The following is a 13,202-nucleotide window of genomic DNA, read 5'->3' on the forward strand; positions in this document are numbered from 1 at the left end:
AAAGCTTTGCTTAGTTATATTGACCTACTTTGCATCAATACATTTTGGGCCTTTTGTTCTCATACAAGTATCCAACACAGCTAGGCTATCTAAGGTGTGATTACTTTAGTTAATTTAAATTTATCTCAATGTAACAAAACTTATTAGATCTTACTTCGTATTTCAGTTAAAATTAACCTTAAATAGCTTTACGTTTACTAAAGTTAACTTAATTACTTGTATCAAAAACTCATTTTCCTTAACCTATCTGCTATTCCAAACTTATTAATCCTATAACAAGAGTGAAATCAAGGTAAATAGATTGGCCTAAAATTAAATACTTTAAAATGTTTAATTTTAGATCGATAAATAATGCTTTAGAGGTTGGTTAAATTATATGACATACTTCGTAGAATTTCGGCCTCTTACCTCATTTTTCTAGGATTACATTATCATAAAAATTTAATTAAAAACAACCTTTCTTAAGATTAATACTATTAATATTTAATAATAATTAGCCTACTCAGCTTTCTTCTTTTGTGCTTTTTATTTCTTTTCTATTTCTGCAAGATTGTTACCTAAATATATTCTAAAATCAAATCAACCTACATTAAATTCTCTATCTTCACAAGCATGCCAGCAATAATATCTTAGGTTGTAAATTGCGTCCTCACCAAAAAAAAGATTGTAAATTGTTCAAGAGTATTTCACCTCACATAATATGTTTTGACAGCTTTAATATAATCAACTTATTAAACTATACGATGAGCTAGCTTTCATATTTTAAGCTGCCATTTTTTCTTCCTCTAATATGACACACGAGATTTTAGATGAACTAATGAATTGAACCAATTGGTTGTATGTTCTCTCTCTATCTCTGCGATCCCTTGATAGTGTTCGAGGATTCTTCCCTCTCTTTTCACGTACCTCTTTCTAGAGTTTCTACTATCGTACAAAATATAGTATTTGACATTTTTGAAAAAAAAAAATAGAACTTTTCTTATATATAATATGAATTTATGTTATCACTAAATTGATAAATTTGTTAAAAAGTGAGTCTGAACTAATTTTCATTGTATTAGGATCATATATTAATTTAAAATAGTTCAAAATGAAATGAAAAGAGTGTGACCTAAGAGGCTACAAATAAACTTATGGACATTGTTTTGAAGATAATCATTATTTATATTTTTTTTTATCAATTTGAATTCAAAAGGTGAGAACATATACGAGTATTATAAATTGGTGGTATGAGTATACAACGTGACTAGTTTGAGAACAATTTAATAGTCAAATTAATACGAATCGGAGTAAATTGTAAAATAAAGCAACTAAAGAAAGGAAAAAAACACAAAATATAACTAGAAAATTAGATAACTTCATTTAACAAAAACTTTGACTAAATAAAAAGTACATTAATTAAAAAAAAAAACACATAAAAACGGTCCAAGACCTAAAAAAACAACCAAAAAAAAAACTTAACCCCCTAAAATGATAAAACTAAGATAACAACAACGAAATCCCAAAAGTACCCTTAAACATTAAAATTCTTAAAAGAAGTTGCAAAAATTGGGAGAGAAGGGTAATGGCAAGGCAATTGCCAAGGCTTCATCATTGGATGACAATTATTAATTTCTTCTGCTGAATTAATATTAGAAGACGATCCTCTGACAACCTTTCCAATCTCTATGATTGATTCCAATGCATCCAATCGCGTTTCGAGCTTATCTTTCAGCGTATTCAGCTCATTGTTTTGATCATCCAACCCACCTAAAACGTTAGATATCCCATCAATTTTGTTGATTATCTCTTTGTTTTGTAATTCCAATCCGCTAACCTCTTTCAGCAGATTGTCCAAATGTTTCTGCTTTTTCTCCCTTGATCTTCGAGCCGATTCGCGGTTTGAATCCAATCTTCGACGCTTTTTTTCGTCGATGCTGTTACACCCTCCTGACGATCCTGAACTTACCACTGCTTTCGACGAGCTTTTCCCGTCGCTTTTTATGTTGGTTTTCGACGCTCTCATTTTTTAAAAAAAGAAATCACAAAAAAGTTTTAAAAATCTAAAAAAATTATTTTAAAAAATGGGGTTTTAAAACGAGTTTATCTCTGAGAAAACGTAAAACCAGTAGAGAAAAACAACGGAGAAAGATTGAGCAAGACGAACACGTCGTAATAAGGTTATGTGTTTCATATAGAGAGATTTTTAGATGATTATTTCATGGGTTTTGTTAATATTCATGGGACTTTATTTTTTTTAGAGAGAGAGAGCGAAAGAGATAGGAGAGAGAAAATGGATGAGATAGGAGAGAGAAAGAAGGAAGGAAAAATGGGAGAGTTGGTGAGAAGTTATCTTGAAAAAGGGGTATAAATAGGAGAAACAAAATGGATGAGAATGGTAAAAAATCGTCCATGGGCAAGTCCTTAGGTGTTCTTAGGAACAATAATATGACGTTTTTGCCCCCTTGTTTTTTTTTCCTTATCCTTTAAAAAAAAAAAGGGTTCTATAATAGGTAAATAATATTCTTAAAAAAAATAATAATAAATAAATAAATAATACGGAGTACCATTAAATGGTGTAAGGCGAATTATGAATGGATAGAAGTTGTATGATCAAAGTTAATTCCCAAAATGTTTCAAAGGTTTACTATCGACTTTACACTTAGATGGTTTTAGATATTCTTTACTAGTAATTTCATGTACGTATGTACATTTTTATTATTGATCTCAGTTCTTAGATATTAGGGATTCATTTTTGGACAAATGTAAGGCTGATTTGTGAATATCTTTCATTTGGAACTAATATGGCTTTCCAAATGAGACAACTATAGATATTTTTTATTATGTTTCCTAACAAGCTAACATTTCCTCGGTAACTATTTAATTTATTGCGCATGATTGAGCACACGTGACATTTCAAGAACCGTGAAACCTTGATTTATGAGAATATGTTTGTTATAATCCCTCCTTAAATGCTACAAATGCCTTATTAACCTTTTTTATTAATGAAAAACTTCCTTTTATTTTTGGAAATCTCTTAAATTTTTATAATACAATATAAGTGTACCCATCAATGGTCCTCACTAGTGGGTGCAAATCGAGTGAATTGATCACAAGCAGAGGGATGCTCGACTCGTGCTCGTTAAGTTTCAAGCCGATCACGAGTTGTTCTACTCGTTAAAAGGTTTAGGTCACTTGAATTTCAAGCATTTTGTTGACTATATATTTTCTTCTCTTTATATAATTTTTTTTTTTCAATTAAAGTGTATTAATTTAAATTTATTAAGTGCCAATGTAATTTTTTGTTTTTAAAGATAGAAGAATAGAAAATTAATGAATTTCTTGTACACTTATCGAGTTTCAAGCTGTTTCAAGCGAGCACGAGCAAACTCGAGTCGAGTTCGAGTTCTCGCGAGCTGCCCAACTCGATTAGGCAATTAGCACCCCTAGTTCTCACTCTGTCTAACTCTATCATTTCTCATTCCTTAAACGACGATGAAATTCAAGTTACTCAATTTGAGTAACATGATTTGTTACTCAAAGGGCAAGTTGGTAATTTGTATTAGCATTATTAAGGGTACTTTTGACTTTTTCATAAAACCCATTCAACTTTCTCTCTCCTCACTCCTTTTCTACCTCAACCATCCAACCACCACCGTCGTCATCACAACCACCACCATCATCACACTTTTGTCGCCGCTGAACATAATTGCATACCACCACCACCACCTATGGTGGCTGAAAAGTGCTACTGCAAAGTATAAGCTTTCCCTAAGGGGTTGATATGGCCCTAATTTACACCTTTACAACTAGGGTCGTTGTGGTTTGATCGATCGGCAAGGACGCTAAAAATGATGGAGTCGAGGCTTGTGAGCGGCGTTGGGGTCGTTGTTGAGGAAAGAAGACGGGAAGAAGAAGACTGAGATGATGGTGGTGGCGGCGAGATGATGGTGACGGTAGTGGCAGCGAAATGATGGTGATGGTTAGATAGATCTGCCGGGAATTATGGTGGTTGGGGCCTGTGTTTATAAATGAGAAATGAGCGAAGGAGGAGGAAGAATAAGCAATATTTACATAAAATGTCATTTAATTTAAGTAACACAATTTGTTACTTAAATTGAGTAACTTGGGCAAGCTCTTAAACAGCTAACTAGATTAGGTCCTCTGCCATGCACGGTAATTTTTAATAAATATTTTTAAAATTAACACTATTAATTCTTTTGACTTTCATATGCTATATTCATATCAATTAAATGCTAAAGAACAACAAAAATGATAGGAAAATATCACACTAAGAATAATCAATATGTGTCTTTTTTGGCAAATCTTATTAAAGTATCTTTAGAGTATTAATTGATTGAAATTTTAATCATAAATTATTCAAAGAAATGACAAAAGTATCATTTGTTGATTTGATATTCGTATTTCATTACTTAAGCTTGTAGCTTCTATTACATAATTTTACAAAAAAATCAGGAAAATAATATATAATCTTGTTGTAATAAACATATGTAGTATATAATATGTCTTTCCAAAAAAAAAGGCCATATCGCCCATATGTCACAAATTATGTTAAGAATATTATTTTTTTTTGCTTTAGTCATAGTTGTCAATATGTTTTTTGTGGAAAGTTATGTCAAATCTTTTTCCAAAAAAAAAAAATTTGTATCAAAATCTTTTGTTTTAATTTGTATGCAATTGTAGAAAGATTTAATTTGTTTTATAAATAGAATTTTTTTTTCAAAAAAAAAATCTAAAGACACACCAGAATATGACACGTGTCATTGATGTGTGTCTTTTAGTATATTGTTATTATTAATGATTGATTGCCCTTAACCACCTAGTTCTAAATAGAATATCTTATTCATTGATACCCCGAGCTCCTAGCTAGTAACTATTTACTTTTACCATACTAAAATAAAATGATTATTGTCAACAAACTTCCTAATTGTTAATTTTAAACTTTTGACGTACAATATTGTACGGTATATCTTGTTAGTTCAATGACAATGATTGGTTAGACTTTGTTAATTTTGTTTCTCTAGGATTTGTGTTGTTTAATACGTAGTAACTAGTAATACAGAGTACATCTTAATTAATGGTAGTAATAGACTACTAACAAGGACAATATTAAGAATTCCTAAAAAAAAATTAAAAATAATAATATAGAGACAATTTTAGAAAATTAAGATCTGACGTTGTGCATCATGATGATTAACAACCAATTTTAAAACGCAAAGTGTGGATTATACTAGTAGAGACGACCTATTTTGTCTGTATCCTAATCTAATTAATAAATTGACTTTTTGTTCATGTAAATTGTGACAATTTTGTATTGTTTAATGTTAATATACCAATCCAACAAACAAATTGTTACTTAGCTTCATAGTTGCGTGAGTAGCATGATTAGATAAGTTCATACATAAACATAAGAGTTACAAGAATTACTACTCGTAACTTACAATGCAAAGAAAGGATAACCACTTTAAGTCTTCTAATTTGCCAAATATTTTATTTATCTTTTTATATACAAAATTTAATCTGATTTTACATTTGTCTAAAAAGAATTCCTTGGATTTCAAAAAACAAATTTATTAATTTATACACTTGTTAAGTTATAAAATACTTTGACCAGAACACTGTATAATCTAACAAGTGTTCACAAGTCACGACTATTCGTAGACACTTGTTAAGTTACATAAACATGTTGACCATTGCATTTGGAAAGAATTGAAAAACCTCTACACCCCTTCCTCATTTTTTTTGAAACCAAGCGGCAATTATCATATTTTAATCTTTCTACTTTTTGCTATTTTTTTTTTATCTAAGCTTACAGTTATTTTAAAACTTAATTTATTAATTATATATGTTGATATGTGCTTGTGTACCTTGTTGTGTGTTATCCCCCCCCCCCCCCTCTCAGTATACATATATGTATGTGAAATACCATTCATACTATTGTTTTAATTAATTATTTTCCGTCAGTGTTCAACAAGACAACAACTACTCATTCTTTGAGGATGTGAGGAAAACAAAGACAAAATCGTTGGAAACTTTGAAACCATAAAATTGTTAAGTTATTGTTATATTGTAACAAAATATTGTTGTCTAGTAATCAGTACCTTGTGGAGTAGCAAATTGACAAAAAATTAGTTCAAAAAAAAGCTCACCCCAACTTAGAGAAATTTGAGTTGGTATCTCTACTATCTTTTAAGTTTTTTAGTCTTGTAATTTTTTTATGACTAGTTCATGTTTTTCTTAAATTAGTTTTTTAATTTTTTTACCGTTGTTTTTTCACTCTTCATATAAGCAATTGTTGGTCTCAATCTCTCAGACTTACCCTATTCAAATTATGAGTATACTATTAGTTTAAGTACTTAAATTGAAATTAAACACATATGGTAGATTTAAATACGCTAGAGAAAAATCATACAATAATGAAAATTATAGTATACAAGTAGGTGTAATTAAGAAAATTAAAACAAGTTAACATTCTAATAAGTATTTGTGATGATTACAAGTGGACAACAATTCCAGGAGTATAATAGTACATTATGCACAAATTAAAGACCGTGATACATTAAAGACTTATTAGTCCTCTCAATTAGGAGCAGCCTAAGACTACAACAGTATATAGATAAAAATTTAGAATAATTTTATCTTAACCCGATGATTTCCTAAGAGATGAAGATCGATAGTTCGAGTGATGTACCTAGCTACTTTGCATTTTATAATAGAAGCATGATGCAAACAAAAATTGCCCACGTTCACTATTGTCGATTACTCCCTCTGTTTCTAATATTTACATCACTTTAACTTTGACTTATACACTATTTATCTGCTTTCTTTGAATAAATATTATTAAGTTACCATGTCTAGCTATTTTCATAATTTAGTTTAGTGTAGATAGATGTCCACATTTCTTATATTGTTTAGAAGATAAGAAACAAATAGATTATCGATAACATTTATAACATAGATTATAAATATATATAAATTTAACATCATTCTAATCTATCAGGCTTCAGGACACTCACAAGAAATTTCATTCTTTTTTATTTTATTCTTTAGGCTGCTTAATTGATATCGAAAATTTTAACATAACTTCTATACAACTTTATTAACAGATTTAGTTGACATTCACCCAATTCATTAAAATACAATATATTGTACGTAAACATCATCAAACTAATTCCATTATGTGAATTACAAAATGTTTAATTTGGCTAATGATTAGCACTAGTATAGTTGATTAAGAACATTATGATAGTATTTTACTATATCTTCTTATCTGAACCGTTAATTAAATAATAACTTGCATCAAATCCATTGAATGATGTACTAAAAAGTGATGGGATAAGAACAATCAAAACCATGGATTCTTCTTGTCTACGTACATACACTCCCTTATTCACCTATATAAATTCTAGAAAGAATATATTCTTATACAAAAAGCTTATTTTAAAATTATAACTACAAGTTGTCAACTTCAACACAGTCAATCCATTGAAAAATTGGAAAGTTTTCCTCAAAAACGTCACATTACTAATTTACTACTTTCTCTTTCTACTAGCAATCATTTTAATATACAATAATACAAGAGATAGTTCCGTGATCACAATGGTTGAATGACTATGCTTGTTTTTGTTCCACTTTTATTTGGAAAAATATATGTTCATTTTTAAGGTAAAAGCTTACATCATTTGTAGAATTAGGTCATTTATGTCAGATTTACTGCTTTTTTTCACAAATAGTAATTTTTATTTTTTGTTCCTCGTTGTTTGGTTGTGTTCAGTATGAGGAGAAACGTTGGTGTATTTTTTTTTTCACAAATAAGTCTTTTACTTATTATAGGTGAGAGTTGAAAGGAGAGTAATCCACTAATCCTACCTCTTGTTTCCTTGTAACATAACGACAAACTCTATCAGTAAGCTAAAATTATGGCTTATGTTAATGGACCATCTCAACCAAAAGGGTAAGCTGATGCTTAAGGTCCAAAACTATGTTTTACACTGGGAGGGATGGATGGGATTCGAATCCGTGACATTTGTAGAATTAAGCTGATGGTTAAGGTCTAAAAATATGTTTTATATTGGGAGGGATGTATGGGATTCAAATCCATGACTTTTGTGTCACGGTGTCTCTGATACCATATTAGTAGATCATCTCAACCAAAAGTTTAACTTGATGGTTAAAGGTCATAAATATATTTTATACTCTAAGCTTACATAAACTGATTAATAATTTATTCTCGAAATTTTAGACCATTAAGTGAACAAGGGGATTGGAACTTCTACTACTCCTTGCTTGGTGAAAATACAAATAGATGATACATTCAAACATTAAAAAAGTTTACATATGGTCAGTGACGACCCAATGTCAAAAGGTATATAAGGGAGACATGTACCGTAATTTAACAAAATCAAAGAATCAACAAAATGTTACGAGTTTGTGCGATTCCATCGTCACTTGAGTTGCAATTCTTGTAAAAGTTCCTTAATTAAAAAGTTTTGGACGTGGTCTTAATCGTGCACTAAAATTATGTTTTGGAAAACAAGCCGACATTACCTTTAGTGATGAAATTTTAATATTGTGAATTTTTGATCAAGAAATTCTTACCATGTTTACTGATGATCAAATTTAGAAATTTTTACCATGTTTGATGCAGTAATTTATATTATTCGTATATAAGGAAAAAAAAATTCTTGAAATATTTTGTTAGATTTGCAAGATCCCTTAGGGAGGAATGTTAGAGAGTAAAAGACTCTTCAATTATAAAGTGCCTTTAGTGGGATTTAATTTCACAACCTTAAGGTTATCACCACTAGATCAAACTATTTGATAACATCTTTTAAGTTGGCTTGTCAAGTCAAAAACTACATTATTCTATGCCCCTTTTAACCATTTTATGCCATTACCAGCACAGAGGACTATATGATCTCATCTCTTGATTTCTTGAAGGTTGTTATTTAACATAAGACGATGATTTCACAATCCGTTACTAATGTTTGGCCTGCAAATACTGAATCAAAAAACCGTGAGGGTTGATGAGGGAAAATGAGATCAAACCTTCAACACTATGTTTGATAAAAGCTCAAAAATGGCAAAGGTTCTATGTTGGCTTTTAAGCCTCAATGATGAGTGATGATAAATCTGATCTATGGACTATGAGGTAGCTTGCCTAGAGGCTAGAAGGCCTAGAATAAACTCCATTCAAGTCTGGTCATATCTGCTTAATGTTCAGTTGCAACTTGACCCGAAACTGGCCTTAAACCAAGTTTGAAATGATAGGCCCAAGATTAGAGTTCAATTTCCATGAGCAAATGGCCAGATTGGCTGAGTCGTTTATATTCAGTATCTTGAATGCACCAATCCGGCTAACCCTGAAATCAATTTAAATCCAGATCAACCTAGCAATACAGTAATAAGCCTACCTCACGGGTTATGTACGTATAAATTTTCCTACATATACAATCCAGTAGTGGCACTATGATAAAAAGATCAAGTTACAAATGTAGCTATCAGATTTATTATATCAAACAATGCTGAATTGCTGATCATCCCTTAGAGGAATAACCCTCTTCAATTACAATAAGACAGTATACACCAGACCAAGTAAATATTACATGCCTAACCATTTTCTAACAATTAGAAGCTGAAACACTAATCCGAATCATACCCTGATTAAGTTTTTATGTCAGTAACAGGATTTCTATCCTCAGATGCAGGTGGGGCATCATCAGATCTCTCTACTTTCTCTACTCCATTTATCTCATTGAAACTTCTTTTCTTCGAAGAAGAGGCCGGATTCTCATCCTGTTCTCTCTCCTGTTGCGGGGCCTCACTGGTTGAAGCAGGATACAAAGGAGGTTCACGGCCACTTAATCGGCAAAAGACTTTCTCAACGGTTTCGCTAATTTCCTTCCCCAAACCATTATCATCTAAAATTAAGTCCCACACTGATTTAGAGGCCTTCTCAAGCACAGGGGCTCTGCCAAAACAAGGAGACACAATGTTTACACAATTACACACTGCCGGCACAAGATGGAATAACATCAACAGGTTAAGACAACCAGCATTCATCAAAATACAAGAGCAAAGAGATCATCACTAACAGAGCAAAAAATTTCTGCTCTGCAATATTTTGACAATAGAATATGTTGCCAACAAAATTTCTAAGGAAACCAATTACCATATTAGAAACACCAAATACTTTAAAAGCTCATAAGCCCATGTCGCATAGGACAGAATGCTCACATAGCCTTGATCATTGTAAAAATTACATGTCAACAGTTACTTCACTAGTATTCAAGCTATTTGAAGCTGAACCTTATTATTCCTAGGGACTGTTTGGTTACAGGATTGCAAGAGGAGATTTTTGTGTCAATGGTCTTCCACGTAGGTTGTTTGGTTTTGCCCTCCATTTTACACTTTTCACCAGCTTTCCTTACAACTAAGACCATTGTTACCCCTCAGGCCCTCACCAGAACCACCACTCCGCTATTCTGGTCTCTATTGCCTTGTCCCACATTTGCATCACCCTACTCTTCGTTAAACACACAACAGTAACCATACCCCTCTTTCACCCTGAAATCCTGAATCACCCACCAGAAGTCCAGAACCACAACCAAAACCTCTCTCTCACCCATAGGCCCCATCCGATACAATTTCCCATACTACTACAAATAAATAACTCCCATCCATTACTAAGGTCAAGTTTAAGGCAGATCAAAAGAGTAAGGAGACAACAAGGGAAGGCAGTTGGGTGGCAGCAAGCCACTGTGACAAACAGATGCAATGACTAATTGACTGTAGCAACTATTGAAGATAGATAAGCAGCAGAGGAGCAGCATTGTCAGCTGTGGCAGGAAGAGTGAGGAAAATGGTGGTTTACAGATGAGAAAGAACTGAAGCCAAGAAGAGGCTGTGACATTGATGGAGAGGATGAACAAGTGTGTTGAAATCCAGGAAGGGAGGTGAAAAAGATTGGAATGGTTGGAACCTTGGTATTATAAAGGAATTTAAAATTTCTTTCCACCTTCAAACTAAACAAAATTAATAATGGGGAGGTATTAATTTCTTTCCCATTTCTTCCACTTCAATCAACGGCAAACAAGTTAGCTCTCCTAAGTTTCCAATATGTATTACAGCCCTAGGAAATTTGACTGCCTAAAAGAGAAAGGAAAAAAAAAATTCAAAATTTCATATGCATATAAATTTTAGTGGCACTCCAAGTAGAAGGACTAGTAGGTAATGGGTACCTTGTGTAGGACGTCAGCAAAGGTACTCAGATAAATACACACTGTACCAACTCTGCAGAAGAAGCACATACTAGACTGACTACATGAAAGGAAACAAAGACTGACTAAAAGGATGAGTGAGAAACATAACACTAGCTCTCAAAGAAAGTAAAGTTATGGTTCATGGTGAGACTAAAAGTCATATAATTTTGAAGCCCACAAAAGAAGAAACAACTCATCACATTGATTAGTTGACAGCTTGACACTATCTTGATCAAGTCCAATTTGTAGAGTAAAAAATCATCAAGCTTGCCAACAGCTTATAAAGCTAAACCTAATTACACACAAAACTCAAAATTTTAATTCCAATTCAGGTGAAGCTGAGCTATTAGGACTTGTGAAAGTAGACATCCTCATAGAAGTAACTACCTTTCCCCATAACCAAGGCTGCTCATAAAAAACTGAAAAGCAACTTAAAAGCTGAGCTACGACTTAAGTAGACCATCAGGATTAGCATTACAACTTACTCAAGCTCCTGCCGAAGAGAATCAAAAAGCTCCCTTTTGGTCTGTTTTTCTGCTCCAGGTGTGTTGAGAACCTTGCTTTGTTCCACCATTGTTATTGTTGTTTTCTTTAACTCCTCCTATAAGAGAATATACATTCATCAATCCCCATTACCCCATAGAGAAGGGAAGCAATAATAATGATGATAACCCCCATATAGAAGGGAAGCATTAATAATGATGATAACCTCCATATAGAAGGGAAGCTTTAATAATGATGATAAGATCAAGAGCAAAGAGTCATGACTCATGAAGCATATAAGCTATCATCTAAACCACAAGATTTACAAGTATTACAACCATTGGAAAGGGAAACTAAGTCGGGGTCCACAGAGTGTATTACTTCACAATAACAGCAAGGAGGCATAGAGCCTGACAACATTTGGCGGGTTATTAGATGGCAAAGCCAAGGCACCACCATCCAATCATCTCAAGCAAAGCAAAACCAAGAACACTTAAAAAGAGGGTTAAAAAAAAGGCAGACAACAAATGGTGGTTTTCGGATACACACTTTATTAGCTTAGCCACAACTCAATCTTTCAAAATGCCTAAATGGAATGTCAAACAATCCATCTACAGGGTCATGCAGCCATTCACTCCCTCCTTTAATTACTTTCCGCAGATCAAACCATGCCAAATTGTAATTTTAACACATGGCATTACTAAGTCTAACATAGAAATGAATCAATGATCATCTAGCTTCTAACACAGAAAACCTAACATGATCATAGAAGCCACCAATCCAACAATAAGCTCATAATAATATCCTAGTATACATAAACCTTTCGAAAAACAACCGTGCAGCGAAATCATTAAGCTTAATGTAAACCCAACCCCATGAATAAAAAAAAAAAAAAATAAATAAATAAAGGGTTCTTGAAAATTAAAGGTTCACTTACATTAGCTTTTAGCTGATTGATAATCTTCAACCGCAAAGCGTCAATAGTACCATCATTCATCAAAGACTCCAAAACATCATTCGGGCTGATTACAGAAGATGATTCCATTATCTTAATTTTCAGCTGAATCTTTAATTAGCACACCTGAAATTGATACATAAAATACAATTGATCAAAATAAAATTCATAAATTTACACAAAGTTTATTTATTTTTGTACCTGTATAATTTCTTTATCTGGGTTAAGAATATGATAGTTCAAGTGCAAACATAAAATCCTGTCTAATTTATACGATTCGAATTTTAACCCTAAATTCTAAAACTGAAGATAAATTAGTTTAGTTTTTTGAAATTTGGAATTAATTGTAAAAGAAATTAGGGTTACCTTTGAAGAGGAGAGAAAAAACTGGGAAATTGCTGCTGCCGTACGCCGGAGGAGATTGCAGGTCAGCCCGAAGAAACCAAGCAAAAGGAGTGCTCTTTCCCTTTTTAATGCTCGCGCTGAAGGTGCAATTTTTTTTA

General features: G+C 32.3%; 2 protein-coding genes across 2 annotated transcripts; both read right to left on the reverse strand.

The window, feature by feature from the left end:
* Nucleotides 1–1,513: 1,513 nt before the first annotated feature.
* Nucleotides 1,514–2,005, reverse strand: LOC145565679 (bZIP transcription factor 53-like). The gene has a single exon (XM_081625602.1). It carries the CDS (start codon nt 2,003–2,005, stop codon nt 1,514–1,516), a length of 492 nt encoding a protein of 163 aa, XP_081481728.1.
* A 7,300-nt stretch (nt 2,006–9,305) lies between these two features.
* LOC145564528 (uncharacterized) lies at nt 9,306–13,202 on the reverse strand. The gene is made up of 4 exons (XM_081624815.1): nt 13,066–13,202; nt 12,682–12,825; nt 11,747–11,862; nt 9,306–9,970 (listed from the first exon to the last, which is right to left on the reverse strand). The coding sequence occupies exons 2-4, from the start codon at nt 12,787–12,789 to the stop codon at nt 9,664–9,666; spliced, it is 531 nt and encodes a 176-aa protein (XP_081480941.1). The 5' UTR covers nt 12,790–12,825; nt 13,066–13,202; the 3' UTR covers nt 9,306–9,663.

This window comes from Chenopodium album, chromosome 10 (genome assembly GCF_948465745.1).
Source record: "Chenopodium album chromosome 10, dcCheAlbu1.1, whole genome shotgun sequence".
Classification (NCBI taxonomy): domain Eukaryota; kingdom Viridiplantae; phylum Streptophyta; class Magnoliopsida; order Caryophyllales; family Amaranthaceae; genus Chenopodium; species Chenopodium album.